We start from the raw sequence: 15859 nt of genomic DNA, 5'->3' as shown, positions 1-15859 counted from the left end.
CCCACTGAGAGCTGGTGTGTGGGGAGCGGACTGGCGTATCATCCAGGTGGGGGTGGAGGGGATCCCCATGACCTGTAAAGAGCTTTGAATGGAGTGTCCAGAAAGCGCTATATAGGTGTAAGGAATTAACATACAGCACAACTGCAGTCAGTCATCTTCCACAGAATGAAATTTAGATGAACTGTCTTCTCTTTCTCAATAGTATCTCACTGTACAGTACCCAAATACAAAACAGGGGACATTGCGATAAAATCAAAAGAGCATAATTCCAACCTTGGGGAAAAAGTTCTCCCTTTTACAGTACTGTAAATGTCTTTGTTTATTTTAAACCCTTACAAATACACATTTGGGAGGCCTAATCTGAGGCAGAATGAACTGCTCTCTAAAAATTTCGTTTAAGATGTTAAAGCATTAAGAAATCACTTGCTGTTAACTCGATATATAATGTCTGAATAGCGGAGGCTGGCACCGCCCACATCAAATCGGAATTACCCGAAGTATTCCGGGGAGAACCGAACAGAGGAGATCGTCCTGCTCTTGAATGCGGTTATGTCACATCAACCCCGGAAGTGGGCCGTGGCGTTTGCAAAGTGAAAAACAGACTTTTGGAAAATGTAGTTCAACCCCTCCCTTGTCCCCGCCGCCTTCAACACAATCACGTGGCTCATAAGACTACAAGTCCCAGAAAACCAAAGGGAAAACAAGAAAAAAAACAACAAAAACGCGCCAGTCAACCATCCTTGTCTTACATTAAACGTATCCCTTTTTGGAGTGGGTTGGTCGAATCGAGAGGTCTATTTCTCCAGTTGTGTGTGATTGGCCATTGTTAGAGTCCGTATTTGCAGCTCAAAATCTGAAATTCGCCAGGCTGTTGTCAGTCACTGGCATTTTTGCGTCTGTTTATTTTTTTGCAAACAGGGGGACCGGTGAGTTTTTGCGGGTTTTGCCAGCCGGTATTTAGGGTACACCGAAGGGGCGATGCCGGTGCACTCGCGGGACAAAAAGGAAAGCAACCACGAAGAAATGGAGGTGGACTACCCGGAGCAAGAGGGGAGCACCTCGGACGAGGAGGACACCGACAGCTCGTCCGTGTCTGAAGATGGAGACAGTTCAGGTGGGGTGGCCGCCGATCGCTTCAGGTCCCGGGAAACGTTGCCTGAGCCACGTCGATCACGTCCGGTCCGCCGGTGCCGATCGATAGCATGGCTCACCCCGGGGAGCACAGACACTCGCCTCCGCTGGAGGGGTGCGAGGAGCTTTCTGTTCTCAACTGTGGACCCAGGGGTTTTAGCGCCGGTCTTGCTGTGCTTCTCTTCGGTCGGAGGGGGTCTCCCCCGGTTCGGCCGAGACAGGTACGGAGAAGGTGGGAGCTTCTCGTACCGCCGACCGGGAACCCCAAGTGTTGATCGTGGGGGGGCGCATCTGTAGCCGCTGGACACACGCGAGCGCGTCTGCAGGACCGGAGCTGTCGCACCGCCCGGTGCGCCGTTACTGCTCGGGAGTTATTTTGTGACGGCTTTGAAAATCTGCGGGCTGCTTATTCCACGTGTTTTAGTTTTTGCAGTGTTTTTTGGAGCGCAGTAACCACCCGTTCCCTGCCCGGAGTCTGGCTGTAGCTCCTGCCAACATGCAGAGCGATACTGTGGCCGCAAGGGTTGGGAGATTCGCCTTGTGCGTGAAGCCGGATTTACTTGTTTCTGTCTGTGTGTGTGTGTGTTTCTCTCTTTTTTTGCACGGAGCAGAGATGGACGATGAAGACTGCGAGCGGAGGAGAATGGAGTGCTTAGACGAAATGACCAACCTGGAGAAACAGTTCACGGACCTCAAAGACCAGTAAGGAGATCCGCGTTGCGTTTTTAATGAACGAGGCGCTCAAATGTCTTGCCTTCGATACCCACTTTACCATTTTTAAACTCGAGTAAGGGACGCTGAAATTTTCCCCAGCCACTTTCTGAAGGGGGGAGTTTTCAGGAAGCCCCAGGATCTGTGGAAAACAAGCTGAATTGGTAGGAAGATGCTCATTTCCTTTTGTCTCCCTTCTGTTTAGGCTGTATAAGGAAAGGCTCAGCCAGGTGGATGCCAAACTGCAAGAAGTCATCGCAGGAAAGGCACCCGAATACCTGGAGCCCCTGGCCACTCTGCAGGAGAATATGCAGATCAGGACGAAGGTGGCAGGTGTGTGTGAGTCCTGACTCCAGGGCTGTGGGAGGACAGCTGTGTGTTATAACCCTTCCCTGTTCCGTTCTCCAAACCTGCACTCATTGAGAGCATTCAAGCTTTTTTTTTAGAAATACGCTGTTTTTTTTTCTTTTGAGTGAAATGCCATGTCTCTCGGGGCAATGCTGGCCCCAGAACAACGCATCAAGGTCTAAAGAGGGAAGATCATTCCAGGAGGGAGTTTAAGCTGGAGGCTGTAAACTGCTTTTCCTCTCCCATCTCCAGGGATTTACAGAGAGCTGTGTCTGGAATCGGTGAAGAACAAGTACGACTGCGAGATCCAAGCGGCATTTCAGCACTGGGAGGTGAGAAACCCGGTCCCTGAACTCGCTGAAGTTGTGTAACTAAGTGGCTGTTTTAATTAAAATGAATGTTACGTTATTGCGATTTTTTTTTTCCCTGAGGTGAGTTTTACCTGTCGGGAGGCGTGGCAACTTGGCTGACGAGTCAGTTTTTTTTCCCTTGCCTCCTTCGCTCAGAGCGAAAAGCTGCTCCTGTTCGACACGGTGCAGAACGAGCTGGAAGAGAAGATCCGGCGCCTGGAAGAGGACCGCCACAGTATTGACATCACCTCGGGTACGTCTGACAGGACCCGGGCGGGCTTGGAGCCCCACCGACGCCACCCCGCTGCAGCTGGGGCAGCCTCAGCCTGCCCTGGGCTTCGGCCTCTCCCCACCAGTCCCTGTGCCTCTTGGCAGAGTTTTGAAAGTGGAGCAAACACAATTGCTTTTCATTGCAACCTCTGGTTTGCATCATCTGTTGTAAATTCTGCAGGACGTGGGCAAGGTCTAATGGGCATATTTTAGGGTAAAGATTTGGTTAAAGGCAAGGGTAGGGTCAGGGTGAGTTAGTGCTGGGGTTACGCCCCCAAATCTTTGCCCATGTCCAGCACTGTTACTAAAACATACGTATATATTTGCAGGATTACAGTGAATCCTAGGGGTTGGGACTGGAATGAGCCTAGAACTGTCATTAGTTATGGATGACTCAAGGTTCAACATGGTTTCAGCATGCACTCTTTTATAATTGTAAGGCTGTTAATTCCACAGAACGTTTACCACTTGTTTTCTGCATTTGTAAATAGTAGTTTGAGTTGGATTTCAGATGCCTTGTGTCAGCTTCTGTAGTAATGGGATAAACAGTAACAGGCAGTTGGACAAAAACAGCCTTTCGGTTGTATGGTTGCAGAACTCTGGAACGATGAACTGCAGTCGAGGAAGAACAAGAAGAAAGATCCCTTCAGCCCTGACAAGAAGAAGAAGCCCATTGTCGTCTCCGATATCCTTCTCTGTGTTTCTTAAGCCGGGGGTTTCGGACGCCCTGGGCGCAGTGAGCAATGGCTGTCTGCTGACAGGCCGGGATGCTGCTGTGTCTCTGTCCTACGGTGTGCTGGAGCCTGTGGGAAGCAGGGACGCTGCTGTGTCTCTGTCCTGCGGTGTGCTGGAGCCTGTGGGAAGCAGGGACGCTGCTGTGTCTCTGTCCTGCGGTGTGCTGGAGCCTGTGGGAAGCAGGGACGCTGCTGTGTCTCTGTCCTGCGGTGTGCTGGAGCCTGTGGGAAGCAGGGACGCAGCTGTGGCTGTGAGAAGGGACTGAGTGCTGAGGAGCAGCTCTAGGTGCTCTCTGGAGTCACATTGCAAACCCTCTGCACAAGTCCCCGTGCTCTCGTTGGCCTGAAAGTTCACCTTGACCTGCGGCAGCAAGCGTGTGTTTTCACAGCTCGGCTTGCATGCGTGCCCAGGTGCAGACGGTGACCACGCTGGGTGTGCTGTCGGTCTCGTGGCTCAGCTGTGCATCAGGCGTCTCGGGTTCGAGTGGGATTCGGGAACAGGAGGTTGGGACAACTCAATCCGGGGTGTGCCGATGTGACTCTCCTTCGACCGCTGGAAGAGGGCGGTCAGAAGGCGTTTCTCCCACCTGGGATTGCTGTGGTCACAAATGATTATTGTTGGCAAATCCCAAACTGGATGGGTGTATGATGGAAACACCAGTTGGTATCTGTATAAATCAGTTCTAGGTTTAAGCATTAGCTTCTGTCTAAAGCTTCCCCCAGTGCATTAACTTTAACGTTCCCACGACCATATATCGTTTACATGCTGCAAGACCTCGATGTACTTGAAGACTGGACTACGATAAGGAAGGTATGCGGTACAAACGATGCTTAAAAATCAAATCTGCCTCGTCTTCCACAGTACAGCAGACTCAGAGCGGCAGTCTAACCGGACAGCCTGTGTAATATTGCGGCCGATGTGTGGATAGTAAAAATAGCACATCTGTGTTGTACCCTTGGGCTAGCACAGCTCAGAGGCTGACTTGCCTTCCTGAAGAAAAAAGCAAGGAAGAAGACTTATAGCAAAACAAAACACAACAGAGAAAGAGGCAGTGCAGGAGGGAGGTTAAATCCAGGAAGGCAGGTGTGAGCCCAGAAGAGGAGAGGTTATTTCCGTTAGTAATGGAACACTCCCTGCCCCAGAATGAGATCCGCAACGCTGGCTCTTGTGTGTGCTTGTGTTCCATGCCCACCCTGTACCTCAATGTCTTGTCTCATGTGCTCTAGGCAATGGCGACTTTGGGGCCGCACAGAGTAAAGCACGACGGTGAGTTCAAGCTTGTGTTCCTTTATCTGCCTTTCTTCAGGTCACACGCACAGCTGCATTTCCTTTCGTGCTTCTGGGGTGCCAGGCACTTGCTCTCTTCCTAGGGAGGCTGGTTTTCAGTGCCTGTCATGGCAAGATGCCTCTCATCTGGAGCACTCTTTGAGAAAGGGATGACTTTACTGTGATTCATGTTTCCATCTTTTATGACCTAGAGGCCCGTTTCAAAACCAAATAAACTGAATATGACAAAAAGCAACATCACATGACAGAAAGTCATGTTTTCTGTTATCAGAATGAACACGAAGCACATACTTTTATGGTTATTGTGCACATTGACGCTCCAGAAGAAGCGAGGAGGGACGAGAAGGGGTATTTGTGTGAATTTTGAATCGAGTCTCAGAAGCTGCGGGTCTGTGGGTGTCTTCTGGAGGCCTGTCCTGACAGCGCCGGTCTGCGGAGGAGGGGGTGTGTGTTGTAAACCGTGCCTCTTTCTGCCTCCCAGTCCCAGCAAAGAGCGACAAACACCAGCACAGCGCGCGGTCGGAGGAGGGCCGCCTGTTCTACGACGGGGAGTGGTACAGCCGGGGGCAGACGATATGCATCGATAAGAAAGACGAATACCCCACCAGGTGACGTCTGCTCTCGGGCTTGTCTTCACTGGTTCGCGGAATGGTTTGGAGGTCTTCCAGACTGTTGCGTGTGTGCTGTAAATGTGTTTGTCGAAGAAGTTGTTTTGTTTTTAATTGTTCTTCTCTTATTTCTTCCTTGTAGTGCCATTATAACAACCATTAACCATGATGAAGTGTGGTTTAAACGACTGGACGGCAGCAAATCTAAGCTATACATTTCTCAGCTCCAGAAAGGCAAATACACCATAAAGCACTCTTAGTTATCCCCGGGCCTGTGTTTCCTCCACGGGAATGTGACATCGTGCCATTACATCTATCTTCTCCTGTTTTAAAGACCATTTTCTGTTGTTAAACGCTGATCCGTTCTGTTTTCTCGTTGGGCGTGCTGCTGCTCTGTGAGGCGTGCGCAGGTAGCAGTCCCCGGGTTTTCAAACCTGCCGTTGTAGCGTCTGCGCTAGGCCGTCCATCCTCGGGCTCCTCTGCGCCAGAGAGGGGGAGAGATGCTGCGGTCGCTGGGGAGACCGGGGAGAGACTTAGACTGGACTGCGCTCCCTCCCCTCCAGCAGCGAGCACTGGAAACTCCTCTCGAAGAGCAGCCTCTGTCTGTGTACTGCCAGTACGCGAGAGTGTGGGAAACAAAGAAACATACCCGAATCTCTCGTTCTGGTGGCTGCTCTTGCTCGATTTCGATCTTGGCCGTACTCGGTGCCAGTCTCAAAGTCTCTCTAGCGTGTCTCCTCTCCTCCATGTAAAGAGTCTTTCCTTTCCTTTTGAAGTGTTGATATGTTTACCTCATACAGAGTACTGCTGCTCCTGGTTTCTTTTACCGTGTTCCTTCCAGTACAGTATTAAAGCTTTCAGGCACTGGCCACCCGGCTCATCGACCTCTGGAGCCTGTGTGAGGCGTCCGCAGTCTAGTTTGTGAAAATGTGCGAGGGGAATGGGAAAGGACGTTTCCAATATGTAAAAAGGGATAATTAATGTATCAAATAGGTTGATGCAAATACTGAACTTTGCCTCCCACTTGTAAATACCACAGGGCCTGTATACAGTGCCAAACAAGTCGAGTAGGATTCTGTGTACTGGGAACAAACTGAATTAACCATGTACAGGTCCCTATTTTTCAGTCCTTAGGAATCACAGGTCGTGTATTGTCACATACTTATGTCGGTCTAGTTTTTGCCTTTTTTTTTTCTTTCATGTTCGCGGTGTACGTTCTTGTGAACTAGAAACTGAGAATGAGGTTTGCTTCTATTTTATATGGGCAGGGTGACAGCAGAGGTTAAACGGAAATGTGAACTCTACCCGACAGTTCTAGAGCGCCTGCTGCACTGGACGTCTTGCATGTATTAAAACCACCTGACGCCTATCGTGGCCAATGTCCCTATTAGCAGCATGTGTACAGGAACCGTCACTCCTCCGAGAGTCCTGTATATGTGTACTTTAATCCTTTGCACCTGGTAAAGTACAGAGGAGATGTTGTCTAAGGCAGTACCTACCCTGTGCCACATTAAAACCTTCAGAGCGGTGCACTCAAGACATGCCACATTTCAATGTATTTTACCATCGTGAATACGAACGCATGAATGGACTTGAAGCGTGTGTTAAAAGACGTGTTCAGTGGTACTCGATTAAGGGCTGACTGGTTTCACTGCTGCTATTCTCAGTATGGTGACGGTTGTACAATAACTCCCCTCATTCTGTACTGCCGTTGTGTTAAGGCCCCGTGCTGTGCACATTATTTTCACTGGTGCCCCGCCACAGTGACAGTGAGGCTGCATCAGTTCATGTGGACATGGGTGTGACGCCCGGGATTTTTTACGCATTACAAACTGCAAATGTGACCCAGTGCAATTCAGCATGTATCAGGTATTTCAAAATGTATTGGGTATTTCAGTATGTATTGTTATTTCAATATGTATTCAATAAAATGAATGGGAAACATGCAATTTTGCAAAAGGTACACAACTGTAAAAGGGGTTTTGTTTTCTGTTTCTATTTAAGATCACAGTTGATAGGCTGGGTGAAGAGATGAGTTTCTTCATCACCAGACGTTGCTGGGACCCATTTTTCTTGGCCTGATTTTAAATTTGAGAAATATTTGTTTTTTTTTAAAAAGAAGCATGGATTTTCTTTGAAAGTCCTTGGCATAACCCAAAGTAATGAGTGAGACTCCAGTGTTTACAGGGCCAGTTTGCAAACGTTTGTTTTTCCTATTTGACAAAACAAGTTTAACATACAACTGGCTTTTGGTAATTATTAATTTCATAGTTAAAATTATGTGTTTGGAGGAATTTGAAAATTTAATAATTTGAAAATATTGATATTATGACGTAAACTGATCTGCTGATATAGTACCACATTTTCTCCCGTGCAATTGTTTTACTTTTGTATAGCGTATTTCAACGTAGATAAAATGCATGTACAATTACTGAAATATGCCTTAGTCAGATGAACGCAAAATACATGGAAAAAACAACTTACCTCTTTTATTCATGTTTTTAAACCTTTATTAAATTGTTAATTGTTACAATTTATCGGTACATTAAAATGCTACAGTGCGAAGACTCCAAACAGCGTGTCCAGAAATGACTTTTTTTAGTTTGTTTTTTTCTTCCTTCTGTTAAGCAGTCACCAAGCACACCCATTACATTTGAAAGATCAAACAGATGTCAGGACAGCTTGTCTTGAGACATCTGAACTTTAATGTGAGAAAATGTGCTCCTGCAGAAAAACAAGTTCCGATTCCTCCCTTGAGAGTGTTAAAAGCTGACGGGAGACCCTCTGACGTGAAATTAGCAGAAAAACCAACTGAAAAAATATAAGCGGTCAATTCTCCTTGGGCAGATTAGTGTTCCACAAACTGCAGCATTCTCCAGCTGTGGTCTTTTACAACCCTGATGTTGTGAGTTTTATAGACTACATACAGTGTTTGTTAAGTAACTGCTTTAAGTGATGGATTGTACTGGAAAGAAAAGGATTCGTGATCCAGACTGATGGCCTGGGTGTTTTTGGGAATTACCTGCAGAGCTCCTGGAATGGCCATAATGGAATGCAGCTGGTAGCCGATACAAACAACCCTGTATAGTTCTGTACAGGCAGTAGGGTAAAATAGATACTGAAAGCAACAACGAAAGTAGTAATTAGATTCTGAGCCTGTTCTGTTCGTATGTCAGCATCCAGAATGAGAGCTGGATCCGCTTGTATCCTCTGAAGAAAGGCAGGAATGCCGTCCAGTTGGAACCGTGTGTGATGTGGGCCTATCCCGTGGGTTATTCTGTTCTTTCCCGTTTAATCAAAATCTCTTTTAAGTCAAATTTCACCTTCGTACCAGAATATAACTGAAATTGATTCCTTATGGAATCTTTTCGGATTGACGGATATTTAACCACAATCTTATGTGGTTAAGCGTTTGTGGTTAAGTATTATAGCCATTTGTGAGGATAAAGGGGTGTATTTACTCAAAACGACATACCCCCTCTAAACGTTAAATGTTAAATTAAAAAAAAAATAGAAAGCCAGTATCCGGTAAAATACAGTAATTGTCATTTGAGGGATTATTTGTTAATTCGCAGACCGTTGGGTGTCGCTGTTTTACTCTGCTGGTTTCCCCCCGGTGAAGCCGTTGTTGCCACCCCGGCTTGTTTTGGTCTCTCATCCTAGACCCCCGGTACGCGGCTTCTGGGGAAAGATGGCAGCGAAAAAGTCGGGGTCCCGGTTAGAGACCGAGATCGAGCGCTGCCGGTCCGAGGGCCAGTGGGACAGGATCCCGGAGCTGGTTCGGCAGCTGTCTGCCAAACTAATATCAAACGGTAGGAACCGCAAAGGGACCCTATGTAGAGGAAGTACGGCTTGAGGCCTGTGCAGCGGGGAGAAGCCTCGGCGTTTCCTGACGCAAGCGCTGCCGGGGAGTGCGCGGAGCTGGTCTGACAGCCGAAATGAATGGCATAGATCTGGTGACTGAACCAGGAGGCGCAGCTTTTTAAAGTGTGTTTTCGCTGGGGAGCACAACGTAAATAAATAACATTACCTATTCATATTTATAGGTTGATCCCGTGTGCTAATTTTTTATTAGACTTAGTATTCTCACTCGGGTAGACAGTCTGACATTCAATTTGTCAGTTGATGTGGGTCTTGGAAGAAAAGGGCTTTTGTGAAAATTGTAGTTAGAGAGTTGTGTGTTTGCTGAAGTTTGAGGTAGTGAGACCTGTGCTGTCGCGGTAATGATGAGACAATCTCGAGAAAAGTGTGAATCGCTGCTTTTAGTGTTATTCGAAAATAATTAAGAGCTTTGTCATCTGGTTGCATAGACGAAACATATTTCACATTTTAAGCGCTAGTTAAAATTCAGTGATGGTCATATTCCTAGTTTCTGTAGTAAGCTGTGAATTTCTAGTAGGTCGGTAGGACAGCCCGAGCTACTGCAATGAGTGAAAGATGCCTACGGATGTGTGGTCAGGTGACCGCAGAGACGTCTTCAGAGAGCCCCAGGGGACTGTGTCCAACAGCCTTTCTTGGTCTCTCAGTCTCCAGCTTCTTAAGAACAAGGAACGGCCTCAGACTGTCCAATCAAGCAAATAAGTACTTTCAATTATGTAATTAAGGTCTCAGTTGGAAGGAAAACCAGAAACTCTCTGGCCCTCCAGCTGGACTGAAGACCTGTACAGACACCAGGCTTTTTGGTACCAGGGTTGCTTCAAATTCACGTCCTGGAGCGTTATGATCTGCTGCTGTGTTTGGCTTCAGCCATTATTTAAGTAAAGCGTACGGGCCGTGCAGGATAACAAGTGGAATTTGGAATCCCGGATAAATCACGAGGACATTGAACAGTCCAGGATTAGCAAAGCAATAATGTGCTGAGATCAGGGGCTCCCATTCCTGACCCTGGGCCCCCCCCACACCTGCTGGCTTTCACTGCAGCCGAGCTCAGAGCTAAATGCTTCACTGCCTGGCTGGTACCTTCGCAACTCATTCTCTTCCACTCAGACTTCGGAAATTTGAAGTGACTTCAGAAACGCAATGGGTCTAGAATTGAGAGTCCCTGGCTTAGCTGGAAATGCTCAGGAATTTCACATCCATGTTTTTAAAGGGTCTTACAGAGCCTGTCACGTCTTGACCTAATTCACATGGTGATGCCTTGACTAGTCACAGGGCATCTGTCCGACTTAACATCACGACAGGTCGAGTAGCACAAGTTCAGTTTGCCTGCTTTATTGACCATGTACACCTGCAGTGAAACTCAAACATAAGCTGCTTCTAAAAACGCACATTATTGTCACTTAAACCTCTTCAGATAGCTCCTTGAACACATTTGCGTGGAAATAGTCTAATTTCTCTCCTGCTGTGACATATGTGGGAAAAAAATCTTCAGTTTTACGTGTGAATTTTTCGCACATTTAGTGTTAATGCTGATGTCAAATCCGATTAGAACACATGAGGGCAGTACAAGCAAGACTGTTTGGGATTTGTAATCCAACTTGGAATGTGTGTTCCTGACCATTATTTCAGCCCATGAGGATGAGCATCATATAACACGCATAATCTGTCATCTGCTTTCTTAGCTGAGTTGCAAAATCCTCATTTGTGTATCTAGGGAAAAAAAGTAGTTGCATGGTTCTGTGGGTTTTGAAGTAGGATCAACAGGACTGGTGGGGTGTTTAACTCTTTTGCGTTGCTTTGTTCACTCTTAAGAACCAGCATGTTCATTTTATTTTAATCCTCTTGTAGAACTTTGTTTTACAATACAAGAACTAGGGGCATCCCACAAAATTAGCAAACACCGTGCTAACACTGAGGTTAGTTCTATGTTAATTTCAAGGGTGTTTTTAAATAATTGTTGAAAATGCCAAACATTATTACCCCCTTTCCGAATCACAGGGTGAAAAACAATCACGACATCAACAGCTGGACTTGAATCGGTGCTAAACTAGTGAGGTCTGAAATAGGCATACAGTACGTGTGGGACCCGATGTGAAATATTACAGGTTTGACACGCATGAAGAGCACAACACCAGTAGGCAGCTATGCTGTGTTACCAGCCTCTGCTAGATTGCACACAGGAAGGCAGTCAGATGGAAGGAAGCAGCAGCTGGGATTGGCTGTGTGAGTGCCTGTAGCGGGCGACCCTGGGGGTACCAGGCCGCACTGCTGGGGGCGCACTCTGACCGGCGGTGTGGTCTGTCTGGCAGATGACCTGGGAGAGCTGCTGCTGGGGGAGGCCAAGCTCCAGCAGTACCTGAAAGAGAACCCCATCAAGCAGGGCTACAGCCCGCGGGGGGCCAGGCCCCAGCTGGTGGAGGTCAGGAAGCACCTGACGGCCGCGCTGGACCGAGGGAACCTGAAGGTGAGGCCGCAGGGAAGGGAGGGGACGTCCTCGGTCCCGGTGCAGTTTGGGTCACCGACCTGTGAAGAGCACTAGAGGAGTCCTCAATTCAGTGCTCCTTACTGAAAACGGCAATCTGGAAACAAAGGCTGAGCACTTTCCCGACCGGCGCTGAGCTCTCTTCGCCCCGCTGTGTTGGGACTCTTAGTTGCGCTGGAAGTCGTCCGACTTCATTGGCTGCCGGGTCCAATTTGCTTTCCTTCCAAGAGCTGCAGAAATCCTGCACCCCCTGATTTCTCTCTAAAACATCTTCTCCTCTGCCCATGGGGCAGAGAGGGGTGGAGAGAAGTTCAGGTGGCTGATATTAACTGATCTAATGCAGAAGACAGGGTGTTAGTCGGCTCTTCTCTTTTGCCCTTCTAAAGGCCAGATATTTACCACCTTGGCAAGCGAGCCAGCAGGTTTTCTGTGGACTTAAAAGGTCTCGGTTTAACTACAGCAGCTTGCATGTTATTAACATCTCTCTGGTGTAACGCGCTTCACCTGTTACGCAGTGGGTGGGAGCGAATAGACTTATCGTCAGCCACATTACTTCCTAGATGATTCGAAGCCAGTCAGAAATCCCTTTTGACGGCTTGCAGCAGCTCTCTTATTGACAGCACGTTACTCGTTTTGTTTCCCCCAAGTCTGAGTACATGCAGGAAGCCCACCTGCTGATGGCCAAGCTGAGCTACGTGGAGGGGGACTACAGAGAGGCCACCGGCATCTACTCCAGGGTGGGACTGGATGAGGTGCAGCTGGTGGGGATCCCCATGTACCGCCTGTCGATGATCGCAGAAGCTTACGCCACGAAGGGTGAGTCCTGCCCCCCGACCCCAGCGGGGTGCCCGTTCCGCCGAGCAGACCAGAGCGGAACATCAGCAGGGACTCGGGTGAGAGGAAGCAGCCCTGTCCATCCCTCTCGCCTGAATCTGTTTCTCTGTGGGCCAGCGGTGCTGTACGCAGTGGGAATTTCCTTCAACCGGAGCGTTCACGGCCTGCCCTTGGCAGCTGGAGTTAAACTGGAACACGCGGGAGAAAACCCACGCAGGCATGGGGAGAACGTTCCCGAGTCGGGACCCGATCCAGGACCCTGGAGCAGCGGAAGCAGTACAGCCCGGGGCCAGCAGCTCCCGTGTGTTCTCACCACCCGGATGTGTTTTTGTGTTTGTAAGGCCGGGGATTGTTCAGTTCCTGTGTTCTCAAACCAGTGGCGTGACGTTTATGTTTTTAGGCGGGCAGCTGCGTCAGCATGCCTAGGCTGCAAAGGAACAAGTAATAGGTTTATTCCATGCTGAAAAAAAGAAGAAAGAAAACGGAACGTTTCGCCCGTGGAGCCTTCTTCGGTGTTTGTGTTTTTAGCCTTTGGAAGGAGTGTCCTTTGGGTACAGCGGTAGCTGGGTGCAAAGTGTGGGTTTCTCATCCTCACGCAGCGTGCAGTGTGCAGACAGGGGTTTTCTCCAGTGCCGGGGTGAAGGTTTGCGACAGCACAGCGATACGGAGTCATGGTGGTCAGTGCTTCTGCTTCACAGCTCCCGGGTCCCTGGTACGATTCCCGCCCGCGGACCCTTCTGTGGCTAGTCTCTTGGGTTTTCTCCTGAAGCACCTTTCCTTCCGCCGTCCAGAGACCGACAGAACAGGTTGATTGCTGTCTTCCAAATCTTGCGTGCCTGCGTGTTCCCTGCAGTGTGACAGGCTGGCATCCCATCCAGGCCTAGGGCCTTAAGCTTCCAGCACAGCGCTCACTAGGAATGAGCAAGTTCCCGGCAGTGGGTGGCTCAACACTTGTGCTGCCTTCACTGTGACTGCTGGCTGTCAGATATTTGGTTTCAAAACATACGTGGAATTATGTTTTTTTTTTCTTTTTGAAGGCCAGCATTTGACAGCAATTTCTGTATATCATTATATTTCCATGTAATTTCAAGTAATCAGGCTGTCATTTGAATACAGTTTACCTTACCCCAAGGAGAGATGTTCGGAGTAATTTTCCACGAAACAGCACAAAAAAATGCTACTTTTTGTTCTGTGGTTTGGCTAACTGGCTGAGCTGCGGTCAAGTTGTAATGAAGGTTTCCTGGCAGGTGATGGCAGTGTCACCTCAAATTTAAGAGTAAGCTTTGCTCTGTGCTTGGTGAAACTGTCATTTATCTTATTATTTACGGTCATCTTTATGTCTTGTAGGATGACAAGCCACGCTTTGATGTTTTTTTGGTATTGGTTATAAATGAAAAATAATTATTTGAGAATAAAAAATAAATGAAAATAATTGAGAATACATTTTAATTAGCTGTAGCAGTAGGAGAGAACTCATTTATGCTGCAGGGTATATACTGGAGTAAGTACCTTCCTCAGTCTAGCTCATTCGTTTACTAGTACTTAACAGATCTGAATATCCTTCTCAGTAACAGGGGTGGGGACCTTCCAGACTTCCAGACTAACACTTTGGGTACAGAAGTGCCTCCTGTTCTGAGTTTGCACTTCCTCAGAGCTCTCTCTTGTGTCCTCTGGTTCGTGTATCGCTATTGATTCTGGCTCCAGTGGCTCCAGTGGGTTGTGACCCTTTTAGGATTTTCAGTATTTCCTTCAGGACCCTTGGTAGACTTCCGTATTCAACACTAAAAAGATTCAGGTCTTTTAGCCTGTCAGTGTAGGACATCTCTTTAAGCCTAGGAACGTGCCTGGTTGCTCTTATCTGGACTAATTGTGGAGCAGAAATATATTTTTTGTCTGATAGTTTTCTAAATGAGGTGTCACAAGTGCATTTTACAGTTCTAACATAACATCCCTTGATTTCAGTTCTGAAGTATTAACAAATTCTAACATTCGCTCTACATTTTTATTGATTCTCCAGATGTCTAGAAGATGTAAATGATGTGTTAACTTAGTTCACATTTCTGCTGCCTTCTGCTCTAACCCCCTTCTCTGCATCTGCCAGCTGTTTGCCCATTCCCGAATTTGGTCAGATCTTTTTGAATTTCATGTGCGGTTCCTTCAAAGTTTTTTCTCATGCTCCTAAATTTGGTATTCTCTGTGTTACATGACTAACTTACGAACTGTCCCAGAATCAAGATTACTGATAAAGATTAGGAAGAGTAATGGTCCTACTACAGTTTCCTGGGGTGTTTCACTTATTATAATTGAACAAGCTTATCGCTTTGCTTTTTTAAGAATGCCCTCTCACAGAAAGGATCATTTGTGTTGAATTTCAGACTCGGAAAGAAAGGGCTTTCCAGATGAATCCAGACTCTTATAATTTTGTAATGAGCTCTTTACTCTTATTTAAATTTAATTAGTCACTTGATCAGGCCTCGCTGGGCTCTGTCTAGAGCAGCAGCGGGCTGTTAGGAGCCTGTGAAAGTGCCACACAGTTGTGAATTAGGGATATGTGTCGGGGCAGTCGAATCCTGCCGCTCGTGTTAAGCTTGGCCAGCGCGCGGCCGTAATTCTATATAAGGCAACACAAGTCTTTCCTTTCAGGGTTTTCTTTTTGCAGAGGGCAAAGCAGCACAAGGCATTTCTCCCTCGCGGCGCACTTTAGAAAACACTGCTACTGCGATGCACCCTGAAGGTATCAGCTTTTTACGCAGAAGCGTACCGTAATGTTTTAAAAAATAATGCCCTTTAGCAGAAGAACAGTTCACCACAGGTGCCACCCCCCTCCCAGCCCCATATTCAGAAGGCTGCCCTGTCTTGTCTTGGAGCTGAGGCTGTCAGCGTACAGGTGCTGTGTACACAGGAGGCTAACGTTTAGTTTCCCTAATGAAAAAGACACCCTCTTTTGTGCTGGGTGTTTATCAGTGTGCAGTCGGATAGTGGAGTATCCAACACATGTAGAATCGGAGGCCTTAATCTGTTTGTTTGTTTTTTTTTGTCTGACCTCTCTCTTCAATAACACAGTTTCTAATATATGATTCTGTATTCCTGTGTGCCTTTGGCAAAGTTTTATTAATATGGTGGATGAAGTTAGGCAGCCTCCCTGGGGAGTGCTCTGTGAGTGCTTGCCTTCCTAATTGAGCAGTGCTGGATCCAGGGCTTAGCCACCTGATTGCTGAGTGGGT

At 47.6% G+C, this 15859-nt stretch overlaps 2 protein-coding genes across 5 annotated transcripts in view; both read left to right on the top strand.

Annotated features, from left to right (window-relative positions):
• Positions 1-702: 702 nt before the first annotated feature.
• On the top strand, positions 703-7402 carry brms1la (BRMS1 like transcriptional repressor a). 2 transcript variants are annotated; one of them, XM_088924419.1, is made up of 10 exons: positions 703-1114; positions 1743-1833; positions 2048-2175; positions 2443-2522; positions 2697-2793; positions 3406-3495; positions 4291-4355; positions 4772-4811; positions 5314-5440; positions 5583-7402. In XM_088924419.1, exons 1-10 carry the CDS (start codon positions 979-981, stop codon positions 5698-5700), a joined length of 972 nt encoding a protein of 323 aa, XP_088780545.1. In that variant the 5' UTR covers positions 703-978; the 3' UTR covers positions 5701-7402. The 2 variants fall into 2 exon arrangements, with proteins under 2 accessions (XP_088780545.1, XP_088780547.1); XM_088924421.1 differs by lacking the exon at positions 4772-4811.
• Positions 7403-9043: 1641 nt separating this feature from the next.
• The window catches only part of ttc7b (tetratricopeptide repeat domain 7B), a 57030-nt gene continuing 50214 nt past the window's right edge, over positions 9044-15859 (top strand). For all 3 annotated transcript variants that reach the window (XM_088924417.1, XM_088924416.1, XM_088924418.1), the window contains exons 1-3: positions 9044-9252; positions 11629-11783; positions 12449-12617. In XM_088924417.1, the coding sequence (XP_088780543.1) occupies positions 9132-9252; positions 11629-11783; positions 12449-12617 (445 nt within the window). In that variant the 5' untranslated portion in view covers positions 9044-9131. The remainder of the gene's footprint in view (positions 9253-11628; positions 11784-12448; positions 12618-15859) is intronic.

This window comes from Atractosteus spatula, chromosome 9, assembly GCF_055471065.1.
Source record: "Atractosteus spatula isolate fAtrSpa1 chromosome 9, fAtrSpa1.hap1, whole genome shotgun sequence".
NCBI classification, from domain to species: Eukaryota; Metazoa; Chordata; class Actinopteri; order Semionotiformes; family Lepisosteidae; genus Atractosteus; species Atractosteus spatula.
The sequence above is the reverse complement of the archived record's forward strand: the minus strand, read 5'-3'. Positions and strand labels throughout refer to the sequence as shown.

Coding starts and splice junctions, on each gene's coding strand:
- brms1la (XM_088924419.1), top strand. CDS start 979: ATGCCGGTGCACTCGCGGGACAAAAAGGAAAGCAACCACGAAGAAATG. Junction 1,115..1,742: donor TGAAGATGGAGACAGTTCAG/GTGGGGTGGCCG, acceptor TGCACGGAGCAG/AGATGGACGATGAAGACTGC. Junction 3,496..4,290: donor GAAGCCCATTGTCGTCTCCG/ATATCCTTCTCT, acceptor TAACGTTCCCAC/GACCATATATCGTTTACATG.